Source organism: Gadus chalcogrammus, chromosome 19 (assembly GCF_026213295.1).
Source record: "Gadus chalcogrammus isolate NIFS_2021 chromosome 19, NIFS_Gcha_1.0, whole genome shotgun sequence".
Taxonomy (NCBI): Eukaryota; Metazoa; Chordata; class Actinopteri; order Gadiformes; family Gadidae; genus Gadus; species Gadus chalcogrammus.
In genome coordinates, this window is record NC_079430.1 from 2,617,057 (window position 1) to 2,633,707 (window position 16,651).

Sequence of the window (16,651 nt, forward strand, 5' to 3'; positions counted from 1 at the left end):
TAGTTTCCAATGCATTATGGGCTAGTAAAGTAAGACGGATATTTAATCAAAAACCTAGCTGAAAAAATTGATGGAATTGTACTAATTGTATTTTTAATCATTTGTTATAACAGCATTACTTTTTTTTGTCCAATATTAAGCCTATTCAATAATAAAATGCCAAATTTGCCTGTTGAAGTTCGGCATCGCTATATGATGTCCCGTTCACCAGGGTTCCTTTCTGGGCGTATTATTTACTGATATCTACACATTAGCTTAACTTCAGTTGTCTAATCTACAGGACTATAGATAAAACGGTACTACATTCAAGAAAATAACAGCTCCGTTTGTACATAAACACATTTCTTTATTCAGCCTGATATGAGTGACACATCTTTCCTCGGTGGAGGTATGGACATTTACAAACAAGCTCCAGGTCCCGCCCCCTCACTCCACAACCGCGAACACTAGCTGCCCTTGTTGTGAGGAACAAATCATAACATGCTACAAAAAACTTGGGAATTAAAAAAAATCCCTCAACAGTTGAAGGTCTTGTCACTAAATGATACGGAATGTCAACCTTCAACTTCATTTAAAAAAGTAAAAGAACTCCAACAACAGAAAATATTAAAAAAAATCATAACAATTAGAAACGGACTCCTGGATATCAGCTCCCCATCTGCTACTTTAAGGCGAGACACAGAAAGAACGTATTTTGTAGAGTAAAGGAAATTACCACTGAGAGTTTGTTATATATGGTCCCTTCCTCAAGCATAAAAAGGAAAAGAAACAAGAAAGACCTAATACACAATAGTACTTAAGTGTACACTAAATGGACATTGCTTGCAAATCAGCTTTGGAACCGAACAAAGGGCCGACGGTTCCAGAAACAGACAGGTATAAGAGGGGCCTCTAACTAGTGGTAGACTGAACGTAGAAATGTCAAAGCCCAAATGGTATTTTTGCTTCAAATCTTAACCAAATTTATGTTTCTATTATACAATGAAAAAGACATGGTAATACCACTCAAAACCAACCCTCGCCATGACCAAATCAGACTCACATCAACCACTCCCCTCCCCAAGCACATTTAACCCATTATTTAAAATTAAATACCCAGCTATCCACCTTAAATAGAAAACAAAATGGATCAACATTTACATGCTGTAATGACACCCACCAATTTGCTTGAGTCTTGACCAAAGACCTTTTTGGGCACCTTGCATCTTACAGTACGAGGCTTCTTGTCAGCGTGCATTTACAGTTAAAATATATATTAATCTATCATTAAATAGTATGCCTCTTGGAAACAGTCTTGCATGCATGAGAGAGCATCTAGGCAAGCTGTGGGAGAACGAGAGGCTATGAGTACGCTCAGGGGCCCCAAGGTCCCGGGGCCAGTCCCACACCTGGAAACGCTTTGGCTCTCCTCAATACCCCCTCAGTCCCAGAGAGGGCCCCGATGTGCTCCTCCACTGAGCGCTGGTCTGTGTCTGTGTGGGTCATTGTGTGAGTGTGTGCTCTTAACTGCAGTTTCAAAATGAGATCATTGGAGATCACTGAAGTTTTGTTCCAAGTTTTCGTTGCCTGTTCCTAGACAAATGATTTAGAAAAAAAAAAAAAGGAATTGAAACCCAGAACACATGAAGAACAGCATTGGGATTCCTTTAGGCCCAATCCCATTTCTACCCCTTACCCTTACCACTCCCCCTTGTTTTGAAGGGGTAAGCCCCTTGTTTTGAAGGGGCTTACGCCTACCCCTTACCCCTTCAAAACAAGGGGGAGGGGTAAGGGGAAGGGGTAAGGGGTAGGATTGGGATTGGGCCTTAGTGTGTGACAAAGTGCATGCATTCCACTTATCTTACCTGGCCTCTGATCTGGTCACTGTGTACTCAAACCATAAGATATTTGGGATAAGGCTTGTGTCTCGCACCAGGAAGTACTCAGATATCGGCCTACGAGTTAAAAAAAAATAAGAACTATTAAATGATCGCACAGCGAGAAGAAATATGCCAATTTTATTCTTCTACAACCGATTTATTCTCATTAGAGACATGTAACAGAAAAAAGGTATTCGTGTGGATGGGAGCGAGTGAAAAAGAAAGGAAAACAGGTTATGGGTCCAATCTTACCAAGCAGCTATTTTAGGGAATATTGGCGTCAGGACCTCTTGTGTGAAGAAGAACCAAGTGATGCCGATGGCACTGCCAGCCACGCCCCCCCAGAATACCTGACTCCAGGTGTGATACAGCAGGTAGACTCTGTAGAGAACACACAGCTTGTACCAAATACTGAACATATGGAGTTGGAGGATGTGCTTTAGAGACAGTTTCTAACCAAATCATATCCATATTCTGAAGGAGTATGAAGAAGCCAAATGTTTGGTGGATAGGAAAACTATTTAAACTGGATAGGAAAACTATTTAAACTGGATGACTCCAGTTTGTACGACAACATTTAGAAATGATGGTGGTCAGAGGAGTCCGGTGAAACCTTGGCGAGTAACAGAAAGTAAAAGAGGGAAACACCCAAAGCAGCCGTCGACCACTGTACAAACCCCTCTAACATACACATGTTAGAGGAACCTACACATTCTTTCATTTCAACTATTTTTCTTTTAAAGTTGAACACGTGGTTTGTACTTGAGGAAGTGGAAGTATTTAGTCAGATCGCAATCTGATTTCATCTGTTAAAGATGAAGTAGCATTACTTTACAGACATTACCGTTTCTGCCTAAGGAGAATTATTACCATTTAATGTAATTTAAAACGACTTGTAATGACCAAATCATCCCATTTGAAGAAATGTCAAAAGAAAGGGAGAAACCATACCTGCTGTAGGAAACTAATAAGGCCACGCCCAACAAGACGATGGACAGGATGTGCCTCCAGAGAAGGTCGACACACCGAGCATTGTTTGTTTGATGCATTCTGGGGACAAGAAACAACTAAACTTGACACCAACATAACAACTCCTGTTCCACTGAACCAGTTCCGGTGTCGACAGGATAGTAAGCAAACCAGAAGTGCAGTAACAAAGAGCATGAGAGTACGATATGGAAACAATATAACCTCAAATACAAAGAAATACAAATTGAACATAGAAGGTATGTACATTGAACTATTAGACAATTTAGCAGATGCTATATCAGAAGCTACAGGGATTCAGATACATGTCACTTAGGAGCTGGTATGAGTCATGCATCTTGCACAAGGACGCCTACAGATCAAACATTAAGAATCAAACACTGAACCTTTGGCAGAGAGCCCGTTGAACCCTACCCTCAATCTAACCTGACTCATGTCATGCATCGCTTGACTCAAAATAGTTGAATTAAAGTTTCAAGGTTATCCATTTTGACCAAAGCATTGTTTATCAAGTCAAATCTTTGGACTTTGTGACACAATGCCATCAGCTTTCCGCGTGAACAGAGCAACCAGCACAGCTCCAATGATAAAATATACAAATGATGAAACTCACCTTAAATAAAGGAAGAGAAAGAAATACACAACAAAGAACCATATGAGCTGAGAGTGACTAGAAGGCATCCCATAGTCCGTGTTCAGAGTAGTATGCGCCCCTAGAAGTAAAAAATAAAACGGTACACATTTTGTATGAGATGACATCCAGATGGACTGTGGTACTGGGGATGCACCACTCGGCCAAAGTATTTACCTGCACATGGGCGTGGCTCCTTAATAATGTGCTTCAGTAGCCAGTTCACCACTTCATTTAGGATGAGTCCACCGAAAAACGAAATCTATAGAAGGATAATGGAACACAATTAACTTATTTTCCGACCTTGCCCTCTAGAGAACTGGCCTGATTAGCCCGGGCTCTTCACAACTAGAGTCATCAGGAAAAGGACTAATTTTACCGTGAAATCTCTGATGAATTCCAAGTCAAACTTACCGTGTGCAGCTCTCGTTTGAACATTATGAGTGTTACAAAGCCCACCAGAACTGCGATGGGGAACAGACTAATGTAGGCCAGCACTTGTCCAGTTAGGTCGTCTGAAAGGGAAGGACACAATATTTAGTGAGTGAAGGACCCTTTTGGTAAAAGAAGATCAAGACCAACACGCATTTGCCAAAATGACAGCAATTGAACAGCATATACGTGGACAACGACAAACACAAAATAAATGTAGTCCATATATTCTAATTGCAAGTCAAGCCAGTTAATGCCAAGAACTCTCCAACGAATTCGTAACTTAGTAGTCGTTGCAGAAAACATGGTTTGAGCAAGTTATTACTTTTCTCCAGTTGTGCATCCTCTGTGTTGTCAGTTATTTGTCATCCAGTTTTACACAATACAACTTTAATAAAACAGCAAAGTATGTCAAAGCACAAGCTGGTCGGAATGATTTGCTTTGTCTACCAGTCAACTATTACATCAACCAATTCCAATCCAACTGTCCAAATTAACCTAGCTAACTTGATAGCCATCATTGTGGATGTATGATCAAGTGCGCATGCGGCATTGGCTCACAATTGTGCAGCCTAGGTTATATCCTCTGTTCAACCTATTGCTTTCAACGGCCTCATTATTTGGCAACGTACTGACGACAATGTCCATACGCTAGTAAATTATCCAAGATACTAACAAAATGAACTTACATTAAAATAAATAATGAATAAATTAAAGATTGAGTCAACATACCTTTTGGAAACTCTACATGTGTAAGAGATATTGACCGCCATTGAGGTGGTGCCGAGCACTGCTCTTCCGACGCCATCTTACCCGGACACGACCGGGGATCACTGTGACGCGCGTGAGAACCGCGTCGACCAATAGGGAGCCGCCTTCTGTTTTCAAACACCTTACGAAAGCAGAGGTTTTATCCAATCAGAGCAAGGTACTGAAAATGATCATTTTGCCCGTAGTCAAGAATTACTGAATGAACAAATAGTGGAATGAACCCCTATCGTTGGTTCCAGTTTTTTCTCGAATTGTATGCCTATGTTTTATTTGAGGATGATTGTATGACTTGAAGTTAACAAGAAAAGAATAAAAATATTGATATAATGAACACAATTCATTACACTATTGAAAATGTAACACTGTTTTATGCCATAATAGTAATTTATGAAATTAACGATACCCTTTGTTTTAATTACACATTTAATATTGATTTATTTATTAAACAGAATCAGCCATTTTGCTTCACTACCGGATAGGCCATCCTAAGCAACAGTTTTTTTTTCTTTATGAATTACTACGAACTAATCAGAGTATAACATCTATGTTAGTTTATGATTATGTTCAAAGTATGCAAATTATTAATTACATATTTAAATTGCCTCTACATTTTAGCAAAAAAAAAAAAAAAAACAGATTGAATGATGTTTGATGGAGTGAAGATAAAACCATGAGAGAGAGAGAGAAAAGAGTAACATGACAAAATCATAAGGCAGCCTCACCTGAAATCATAAGAGGGAGACTCACCTAACCTTAGACCTATTCAATTCAAGCCAGGGTCAACTCTTAGCAGAGCAGAGAGAAATAGATGTAAGTAAACAACAGCTGATTCCAAAATGTACAGCTGCGTCTTCTGAATAACTTGGTCAGCTGCTCACCTTGTACACTGCCGGTGTAGAGATGTACATTTATTTGAAGAAATAATAGAATGGTATTAGCCGACATTCAAATAAATACATAATTAGGGACAAAATAAGACATTTCAAATCGATGATGTAAAAACATTGACATTGCTCATTTGATAGATTAAGATACAAATGAATTGGAACAATAATGACAATAATCACTGGAACACAAAAACAATAATGCTAAACATACAGAATCCAAATTGTACCATGTTTGGGTGCATCATTTCAAAATAGAAAGTCACAATCCTAAAGAGAGTTGTAGGGAACGTTCCAACACAACTATTCTGTTTTGAATAATATCTTTATATTACGGGGCAAATTAGTACAAGATATGACAAAAAGATTATTTTCTGTTTTTACACACATGGATTATTATCTAAAGATGAAAATCCAAATGATGCAAGGGACACATGCAAAGCTGAATTTAATTTTCTTGAAACATCTGCTCTGGGCTTTTTGATTATGCAATCACTTAAGCAGTTTCTAACAAACATAATCCATTTTTTGTATATTAAGTAAAATACCATTTTATGCATGATACGTACCCATATTGAACTTTTCAAAGATCATTAAAATACTTACAGTATTATAAATACAATAACAATAATGCGGGAATACAAGGAAAACAATACAAAAGTGAAAAGTAAAAATCATGAAACTGTTTATGGGATTTATGAGTCAAGGTTATTTCTTGAGTTTTTCAGGAATTGTCTTTCAGCAAATACATAATTATAAAGTTCTCATAGTTACCGTTCAGTTTCAAGCGTGGATACCTTGCAATCACAAATGACTTGTTATCAACAATTGGGCGGTGACACCATAAGCTTACTCTAAGAAACGAAGAATGGTTTTCAAGAGATCTCCTCAGGGTAACAAGTGCAGTATCATTTAAATGAACCTATTAAGAAGATGTAGTTGAAATACAACAATGTATTCTTCAGTTAGGGAATCCTTTCCTTCAGTATCATAACATTTCTGGTACCAATCAGTCTTTTTAGTTCACACTATTATGCCCTGTTCTGTGCATCTGACGAGCTGACGTGATAGTTCTACCAAGATAAATGGCCGTTTGTAATCTGCCACCTTTCTCCTAAACGGTTCAAGAGTAAACAAGCATTTTTTCGTTGGAAGTAGCAATACATTGTGTGGGGAAAATAGTAATTCTAAGTATTCTTTAAATTTTCGAAACCAATAGAATCGCACTACGACATACATATGTACAAGCACTTCTGAGATATGATGTATCCACTCACTTAAAAAGTAACTAGAATACTTAACTATTGTCATTATCATAACTTACAAATGAGTTATAGAACTGACCAATTCCATCTCCCCAAGAGAATGACCATTCTCTATAAGAAAAGGTTAAGCCGGGACTTGGGGAATGCTACTGCCAAAGCACATATTGGAACAGAGAACATTGGAAAGTCGGAGAAAAGTACTAGTTGAACACCTGATCCACTGACAGTAACAATAAAATGTTTCTTTACTCCGCAATCTCAGTGTAGGCCGTTTTACCAACAGTTAAGAGGCCACAGAAAAAGCAGGCAGGACATATGGGTGGAATAAAATCAGTTAGTGAGTGATTCTTTTATGGAAGAAAATATGCATCACAACATTTCAATCATATATTTTCCTTAACAACTTGGTTTATGTTTTTCCATTGCTGCAATATTTAACAGTTAATCAATGATATCAATGATTGAAGTTTGATTGACTTGGAAATTATCAAAAACATTTTTACCAAGGACGAAGCCTTTATTACAAATATAGAACTTCTCCACGGACAAATGTGTCCCTTAAACACAAGGGGAAATGGAATAAATAGTAAATAACATTCAGGTCGCTGATCAAACTAGAGGTGTGACGGACAAGCCACCAGTTGTGACACAGGGGGGGTATGCAGCATACACTTGATGCAATGTAAATAGTGCTCCGGCAGTGGGGTAGGGTGACCACTGAGGATCAGAGGTTTCAGATACAATCTAAATCAATCAAACACCGATTTTTGGGACTTCCTTGTTGATAAACAGTTTGTAGAGAAACATGGACACCGTGCAGCACGTCCAGGCTCCTCATCTTCATCGTTTTCTTATTTAAAACCTTTTTTACGCCTTTTTCTTTTATTACAGTATTGTATGACCGTAAACAAACCCGAGGGACGGGTTTGGTCTATAGTCGGATGCATCAGTTTGGATTAAAACGACGTTGTACAAACAGCAGCCTGTTGTCCATTTCTTTCTTTTCTTCTCAAAGCCTCAGTCCTATGTACATGTAGCAGCCCAGCGTCCAATGGCCCCACCGGGCGGGCTCTAGGACCCTGGGGAGCCGTCTGTGGCCGGCAGCGCTCCGTTGAGCTCCTGGAGGCCGTCGATGCCGAGGTACCCCAGCAGGATGTCGCTGCGGCGGTGGGAGAGGCTCAGGATGTCCTGGGCCAGGCACGGGGCGGAGGTGAAGCGCACCTTGTCGTGGTCAAACATGTCCTTCAGGTACTGCACAATTTGTTGCTGACGGGCAAAAAGTGGTGGAAAAAGAACACAAATAGTTTCACTAAGGTTATGATGATAGAAAGGGTTAAGTTGATCCAGGATGATTTATTTCAATAATAAACAAAGTTTTTTCAGATGTTTTTTATATATTGTAAATTAATTAATTTATATATATGGGGTTAGGGTTATATATATATATATATATATATATGACCATCAAAATTTTGGGGTCAGCCAGACAATTTCATGTCATGTGCTAACATAATTGCACAAGGGTTTTCTAATCATCAATTATCCTTTGAAAACAATAAGCTAAACAATGAACCATTGGAACAGGAGTGATGGTTGCTAGAAATGGGCCTCTTTACAGCTATGCAGATAATCCATTAAATATCTGCCGTTTCCAGCTAGAATAGTCATTTAACACGTTAACACTGTAAAAATAGTATTTCCTATTGATTGAATGTTATCTTCATTGAAAAACACTGTGCTTTTCCCACAATAAATAAATAAATAAATAAGGACAATTCTAAGTGACCCCAAACTTTTGAACAGTAGTGTATAAATGACAGATTTTCTATTAGTCTCTATTGTTGTTGCTGATACATTCTTCCTTTGAGATAATAATTTACTAATGTTTCTTAGAAGATATGTTGATGTGCAACAAAAGTGGCGAGGGACATGATGTGCGACTAGCTTCATGTTCATCACGCCTCACCTTGAAGATGGTGCACACTTCTCTGAGCTGCTGCCTCGGCCCCAGGAACCCGAAGGCGAGGACCGGGCTCACGTGCTCCGATATGGCGTAGAAGTGAGAGATGAAGCCGTCAGGAACCTACGCACACAGAAACCCAATCAAAACATCCGCCGGGAGTTTCACAGGAATATCTTTGGATTCCATCCGTCCTGCTGCACGACATTCCCTCCACATTCCCACTTATTCCTGACCCGCTTCCACATCAGTGTCCGCCGTCATGTCCACAAAGGGAACCAACTCCCATAGAACCATCCCAAGGTCCCCGTGGAGGAGCTTAACGCCGTCTGTCACTCACCATGAGTAGCCGCCGCTTGGCTTTGAGGACGGACCAGCAAGCGGTAGCCAGCGCCTGTGACGATCACACACACACACACACACACACACACACACACACACACACACACACACACACACACACACACACACACACACACACACACACACACACACACACACACACACACACACACACACACACACACACTCTCTTTTAGTACAAGGCCTGGTTGAGAACATGGTAGTAAGAGCTTTGGGCTGCGGACCCCCACCGTCTCCTTGAAGCTCTCTGAGAGCCAGCGGTTCCTCAGCACAGCCACCACAGAGGACGGCGGCTCCTCCAGGTCCTCGAAGGCGTCCATCAGTATGAAGTCCAGCACGATGTCAAAGAAGTTCATGCACACCACCTGCGGACCAAGAGGGAAACACCCACGGTTGACTGAAAGGGAAAGTGAAACAAATAGAGGGGATGCATGAAAAAGTGCAGGCACACCCCAAAGGCTCATGGCTCACCCCTCGGCCCTCCAGCTCCATCTTGGTGATGGGCCACGTGTCCTCTCTCTGGGTGTACAGCAGCATGTCCTGGTAGCTCTCCAGGAAACCTTTTGGACTCTGGCGGAACAGCGGGAAAAGAGCCCAACCAGTTCATCCCACACAGAAGCACGGTTTGGGGTTTAAGACTGGCTGTCTGGACTCTCCTTATGGGGACCAAGCCAGCATGCCATCACCATAGACAGACACTTTAATACACTAAAGGATCTCAAATGTTTAGCCTGTATGTTGGTCAATAATGGCCCCCGTTGCACTCCTGATCATCCCTCTGTGGGAGTAGGGTCAGGGGGTGTCATACATACTGTATATGGCCTGTTAAGCCCTTTGAGACTGTACCTTTGATTAAGATCTATACAAATACAATTTATTGGACCTTCTTTGCAGGATTTACCTTGTTGGCTTTTACCATCAGGCCTGCGATCATCTGTTTCCCCGTCTCCATGAAGAACGTGCGTTGAGTTCCATCCAATAGAAGAACCTGGAGAACAGAAACAACAACCGGGTTCTACCATCTCACTGTCCTCAGGGGTAAAGGGTGCTACCATCTCACTGACCTCAGGGGTAAAGAGTGTTACCTGCTGCACCAGGGCACATTGGCTCTGAACAAGGGGATGGAAACGTGTGTTCGCCCGTAAAGCGCTAGTCTCTAAATGTGTTTTTGATGGCGTTTTTCCACAAAATAGGCAGCACCTACGACGTATCTCTGGACCCATCCTTTATATTGATTTTGTATCACACTATTATGTTTGCTTTAGTATTATGCCGATGGCCCAATATATAGTCCTAAGAATATGATTGTAGGGATTGTAAAATGACCATGACATACTGGACATCACCATGACATACTGGACATGACCATGGCATGACCATGACCGTGACATGACCATGACAATGACATGACCATGACATACTGGACATGACCATGACATGACCATGACATGACCATGACATGACCATGACATACTGGACATGACCATGACATACTGGACATGACCATGACACACTGGACATGACCATGACACACTGGACATGACCTTGACATACTGGAAATTACCATGACATGACCATGACATGACCATGACATGACCATGACATACTCCATGACATATTGGACATGACCATGACATGACCATGACATGACCATGACATACTAACTGGACATGACCATGACATAATGCACATGACCATGACATGACCATGACATGACCATGACATACTGGACATGACATACTGCACATGACCATGACATACCGGACATGAAAACTATGCTCACCTGGAATGCTTGCCTCACACAATGAAGTTTTGCGAGGAAGTCTTGGTCACCGTAACACTCCAGCAGTTCAGTTCTGTTCACGGAAACAGGACACATATGAATGGCCTTATTCTCAGATCCATCCAGCGGTGCATCATATCCTAGCAGCAGAGAGCAGTGTGTTCCACTGTGTACCGGAGGGAGCGGAAGATGACCTTGTCCTCCCGCACTAGACCCAGCGCCTCTTCATAGAGAGCAGCCTGCTTCACGGGCTGGTACGCCTCCTCCAGGGACATGGCGTCGAACAACTAAACAGGGGGTCAGACACGTAAAACATTTAAAAAAATAGTCCGGTACGTTTGGGCCGACCATCCAGACGGATCTGGCGTTTTCGGTGCCTGCAAACACATTATTTTTAAACCAGGTCCCAGGTTGAAAAAGAGAAAAACGGCCCCCTGCGTTTTCGTGTTAGGAGTACAAATCGCCCCCCCTCCAGGTGGGCAATGTTAGATTTCCGTCTAATAATTGTTTTGTTCTATTTGATTTGTAGTATTTTTGTAGCTTTAAATACAGCCTCTTGGTAAATTGAATGACTACCTGTTGATTCATTGTTCTGCTCAATCTACAAGGTTTAACAACTGCTTCCTTCTCCTAGACTGTCAGTTTGTTTTTTTACAGCGCGCAGGCTTGATGCACATGCTCCACCTAGTCTTCTTCTTTTTGGGTGGAGGACCAGCATATAGGCCTCGAATATGTACTACAGCGTATCTACAGCTAGATGCGTTTTTGCATTGAGTTCCTCATTACGGAGAAATTCCTGAAACGCTGCCAAGGAAAGCAGGGAAAATATATAGTTTTCGTCCGTGTGGACAGGGCCTAAAACAGTGGTAATAAGTAATGAGTAATAATAAGTAATGAGGTGTAGTAAAGTGTAAAGTGTAAGTGTCAAATGTATATGCAACATGAGGTAGCACATCCTGTTCTCCATGAGGAAGAACCAACCTCTGCGGCCGAGAAGAAGGAGTCATCAGAGGTGATGGTGGTGGTGTCGTCCTCGCCCTGTCTCTGAGAGCTCTCGATTCGAGGCAGGATCAGGGTACCTTCACTTTCTGACACACCAAACACAAACCATCCAAATCCATTATTCGTAACAACAACTCTAATGTCAATGTTCAATGGACATGCTGATTGTTATAGTTATCAGGCAAAATGAGTTAATGTCAAGATCTTTGATTCATGTTATCCTTATCAGAGAAAGTACTAAAAACGGAAACGACCAAAAGCTGCTTATTCTATCAGCAATAATACAAATGACTTGCATTGGATTATGATATTTGATATCATTTGTCATTTGACACTTTATCCATAGCAACTTACTACTTTGATAACCTGATTCAAAGTTGGACATGATATTAATGAAACTTTTAACAAATACATATTTAACAACTTAAGAGACCAGCATTGACGTTATGGAAGGATTACAAGGCTGACGAAGGATGGCAAATCCCCCCAAAACACCCTGCACCCCATGACTGCCCTTGGAGTGGCAGCCGCATGCTGAACTCCGTAGTAGTGGAGTCAGATCTAAGCGTCACGGTCCCTACCGAAGTCAGCCAGGAGGCTGTCTGGAGGGATGGAGCTGCCGAAGTCCTCCTGCAGGTGGTACGCCCGGTGGAGGAGGGTCTCCAACTTCTCTGCAAAGCCTTTGTGGCGGGCCTCGGCCTGAAGCTGAACGAAGACCTTGTTTATAGTTACACATCACTTGGTCAACAGTATTTATAGGTATAATGCATGATTAATACTGTGATAAAAACTGTATTGCATCATTAATAGCTCTTCTCCTGTTGACGCAGTATAAAGGTTATTACCATTTTTGGTAACTTCGTTCTGTGTGAGTGGTTTCTGAATAATAAGGCTTAGTTTAGATTTATTTTATTTTTTTCAAAATAAGGTTGTGGTGCGTTTTTACGCAGATGGCAAAATGAATCCAGATTCCTCTTATCTCCAGTCTTACACCTGGCTGACTCTTTGTGCTGGTCTCTACAAGCCTTATCTCACCCTCACTCCATGGCTTCCACTTCCTGTCTGGGGTTACTTCCTCCTACCATGGGTCCTGGTGCCAGAGGTTTAACCACCCCGTTTTCCCTGAGCCTGGTTTCCATGACTACCAAGGTTGAATGACAGGTGGTTGCCAGCTCAACCAGTTTTTTTCTGAAAGGTTCATTTTTTCCCTGTGAATGTCAATAACCTCTGAAGACGTAGCAGCAGAGTGCCTGCGGGGCCACACCCCACCTAGGGGCCGTCACTGGGCCCCTCCAACACCAGGACAAAGGCTGATGCTTTAGAACTTTATTGCAGCATTTGGAGTAAACTGATGTCCAAACTCTCCTGAGTGTGTGGTGATGGAAGGTTAAACCTGCCATCTAATTTGTCTGACTCAGGCCAGGTGATGCTGATTAAACCAGCCATCAACCACACCCTCTCCACAAGAAACTATAGACTCCTTCACATATTGTATGAGGGGGCACCCATCTGTTAGGTGCACTAGCAGAGTTAAAATAATGCAGCCTATTGGGGCCTGTATTGATATGCAGCGAGCATTGACGTTACCAAAGGAACCTCCGCGCACGCCGCCGCCCCCTGCAGGGCCAGGCTGTTACTGGAGGAGGAGCGGCTGTGGTGGCGAATGTTCAGGGCCAGCTCCCACTTCTGAAGGGCCTCCTCAAACAGCTCCATGCCTTGGAGACAAACACAGAGACAGCGGGTCAGGGACGTCGCCCCAGCGCTCTCTAATCCTGGTACAGCGGTCGGCAAGTAAGTTAGGATCAGGAAAACATTACATCAAAATGCATTGGACATGGGACAAGGGTTGTAAATACAGTTCAGGACAGGAGCAGCGTACCCATAATGTACATACAGTAAACACTAGGGGTGTATATACGGATCGGTACCCATAATGTATATACAGTAAACGTAAACACTAGGGGTGTATGTATGGATCAGTACCCATAATGTACAGGTTCTCTGCGTTGGCGTCCTCCGCTGAGCCGGTCTCCTCCGCTACGGGCTCCGCGTCCCACGGCGCCGCCGGGGTCACTGAATGGTTTGGAGAGAGAGGGGCCCGCATCTACACACACACACACACACACACACACACACACACACACACACACACACACACACACACACACACACACACACACACACACACACACACACACACACACACACACACACACACACACAAACGGTTGCAAAGAGAAGACCACCAATATGAAGGAAGATCATGAATAAATCAAAGACGTGTTCAGCCTACACACCGACGCCAGGCTGTGGGAGGAGCTTGAGTGTTTGCTGGGCGCCAGAGAGGAGATTCCACTCATGGTGTCATTGCTGCGCATGCTCGGGCTTGGACGACCAGGAAACGGACCTTAGACCAAAATAATAACAGAATTATTAGCTATTAAGAACTGAATATATAAATACAGTTAGAATAACTTTTGAGAAAGGAATCCTATGACAATAAGTTTTCATTTATCAGATGCAAAGCCCCACATGTGAATTTTGTTGTGTGAATTTCAAATCGTATTCCAGAATAGAGTTTGAGGTGACTGCACCGGCCTCTGTATGAGCAGAGATAAACTTGATACGGCTATGGCGGTCTCAATTGTGGAGAAGCCTAGGGAGGGAGGGGGCAGAGAGGAGGGTGAAGTATTTTTTGGATCGTTGCAAAATCTTGCTCTCTTCCGCTCTCTCAGGCTCCAAGTCGAGAATCTAAACTCACCTACTGCACCTTAGAATATACATTTTCCTCAAGGATGCCCTCAGGTAGTGCTGCCAGATTGGGCCAGATTTCCCGTCCAATCTGGCTCAATCTGGCAACCAAAAGCTTTGGGCTGGCAGTCAAACAAACAGCCTAAGCCACTACACTACCCAGCCCCTAACTAGATCTTCTTTGGATGGACCACCTCTCTTAAGCGACGAGGTTCTGCCCGTCCTCATCGGCATCTCAAGCATCCCAGCCCCATTCTTCTGCACGTCTTTGCTCTGCGTGACCTGCTTCCTCTTCCTCCCCCTCCTCTTCATCTGGTGGGCGGTGAGCGCCAGAGCCACGCTGCCCAGAGCTGTGGCAAACAGCACCTTCTTCAGGTTGGGACTCAGCTTCAACTGGGAGAATATGGACTGGAACACACAAAGGACCACACGGCCAAAACAATTCACTGGCTGGTTTTGATGTTTTGACAAGAAATATGAAACTTTGAGACGTTTATGCCACGTTAACATTTCATAAATTGCCCTTGCAATATTTGAAATTGGTAAAAACTAAAGAAATGTAATTTGTTTTGAATGTTGAATTAAAAATGGTGGCTCTTATGCTGAAGGGATAGGACAGGTTTAATGTGTTAGTTTACCTGTCCAAACGTGGAGTAGAGGAAGACAGGGATCTCTGCCACAGTCATGGCCAGCGCCTGGGCAATGGACATCCCGTCGGCCTGTCTGAGGGACATCTCAGGAAGGAAACTGCCCGCAGGCCACTCCCCCTTTCAAACCTCCTTCGCATTCACCTTAAAGTGGGTGTACCCTGCTGCCTTGGCCTTGTTTTGGCAGATACTGGTCAACGTCCGGTTCTAAACTGGTCCAGTTCCTCTGTCACTTTGTTGCGTGTAGAAGCCTTGCTGTACCAAAATCTCACAGGGCTTGTGGGTTCATTTCCTTAAATGGTGTGCCATGCTGCTCAACAACTGAAAAATACAATGCATTCATTAGACAGACACTTTCCATAAGATGATACCAAATGCTTCTGCTATTTCTCTCTCTGACTCCTGACAAATGTGTCGGCTTCATGAAAACTATTGACAATTGACTTTACTTCTACAAATGCAATTATGTTTACTAAAGCTTAACTAACAGTTCAACCAGAGCATTGTGTATCAACTCAATCTGGTCCGCATTTGTTTAGCAAGTCTGCATCCCCATGCCCCTGAAGCATAGACAACAGGCCTTCAAGTTAAGAGAATTTAACATCATTCCAACAAACTGTTTAAGTCACAGTAAACATATTATAGCCTATATATTATAAAATCTGTAGTTCCACAGAATAAATTTAATGAATACACTTGAAAACAAGATAAAAAGGAAACTATTTCACACTACCCTCTCAGGCATCTGAGGCCATACTGGACAATTGCTTTAATGTGGGTTATTTGTTGAATATCCAAAAACATAAGGCCTAGATTCTGTTTTGCTAATAATATGCTCTAACTTTCAACCATCAACAATCAGGTCAGGACTTTAATTGACAGATCACTTAGTCGGCTACAGCTAGCTCTGTATGATCTGTCAAATCAAAGCCTGGTCTGGTCTAGTCTGGCCAGATACATGAGGTCGTTGGGACATTGACAGGTCCACTTTCAATGGAATTCATAAAACTAGGAAACTATAAATCGCATGAGACACAGAGAGAGAAGCTCTTCTAAAGAAAGCAAAACCATGTTCCTACCTTTGGTTCTAGAGAAGGGCACTCGGCCGTCAACGCACATCACATACTAGCATGGAGTCAAGGGGCAGAACTGGAACCCTGAGCTGACCAACTGAACACACAGAAAAAAAGACCGACGTTGTTTCTGTCGAATCAGATTCAAGATGCGAGTAGCAAGTAAGGCGAAACTCCAATCAGAACTCAAGGCAAATCAGAATACCCCGCCTATCCCCTGATATTTAGTGAAACATACTTAAA

At 42.4% G+C, this 16,651-nt stretch overlaps 2 protein-coding genes across 2 annotated transcripts; both read right to left on the reverse strand.

The window, feature by feature from the left end:
• Window positions 1-302: 302 nt before the first annotated feature.
• Window positions 303-4,777, reverse strand: dolpp1 (dolichyldiphosphatase 1). The gene is made up of 8 exons (XM_056578793.1): window positions 4,642-4,777; window positions 3,892-3,992; window positions 3,655-3,739; window positions 3,460-3,559; window positions 2,811-2,909; window positions 2,112-2,240; window positions 1,845-1,934; window positions 303-1,572 (listed from the first exon to the last, which is right to left on the reverse strand). The coding sequence occupies exons 1-8, from the start codon at window positions 4,715-4,717 to the stop codon at window positions 1,536-1,538; spliced, it is 717 nt and encodes a 238-aa protein (XP_056434768.1). The 5' UTR covers window positions 4,718-4,777; the 3' UTR covers window positions 303-1,535.
• Window positions 4,778-5,341: 564 nt separating this feature from the next.
• miga2 (mitoguardin 2) lies at window positions 5,342-16,531 on the reverse strand. Its single transcript, XM_056578685.1, has 16 exons — window positions 16,415-16,531; window positions 15,327-15,656; window positions 14,883-15,096; window positions 14,235-14,344; window positions 13,921-14,041; window positions 13,525-13,652; window positions 12,519-12,642; window positions 11,917-12,023; window positions 11,110-11,222; window positions 10,936-11,008; window positions 10,054-10,140; window positions 9,624-9,722; window positions 9,383-9,517; window positions 9,130-9,183; window positions 8,796-8,912; window positions 5,342-8,095 (listed from the first exon to the last, which is right to left on the reverse strand). Exons 2-16 carry the CDS (start codon window positions 15,420-15,422, stop codon window positions 7,901-7,903), a joined length of 1,773 nt encoding a protein of 590 aa, XP_056434660.1. The 5' UTR covers window positions 15,423-15,656; window positions 16,415-16,531; the 3' UTR covers window positions 5,342-7,900.
• Window positions 16,532-16,651: the final 120 nt, after the last annotated feature.

Bases quoted from the DNA above. Each gene is read 5' to 3' on its own strand.
- dolpp1 (XM_056578793.1), bottom strand. From the start codon at position 4,717: ATGGCGTCGGAAGAGCAGTGCTCGGCACCACCTCAATGGCGGTCAATA. The intron at 3,740-3,891 runs GTAAGTTTGACT...ATCCTTCTATAG, and splicing joins TCAAACGAGAGCTGCACACG to ATTTCGTTTTTCGGTGGACT. The intron at 3,560-3,654 runs GTAAATACTTTG...TTTTACTTCTAG, and splicing joins GGAGCCACGCCCATGTGCAG to GGGCGCATACTACTCTGAAC.
- miga2 (XM_056578685.1), bottom strand. From the start codon at position 15,422: ATGTCCCTCAGACAGGCCGACGGGATGTCCATTGCCCAGGCGCTGGCC. The intron at 15,097-15,326 runs GTAAACTAACAC...TGTGTGTTCCAG, and splicing joins TCTACTCCACGTTTGGACAG to TCCATATTCTCCCAGTTGAA. The intron at 8,096-8,795 runs GTGAGGCGTGAT...TTTGCCCGTCAG, and splicing joins AAGTGTGCACCATCTTCAAG to CAACAAATTGTGCAGTACCT.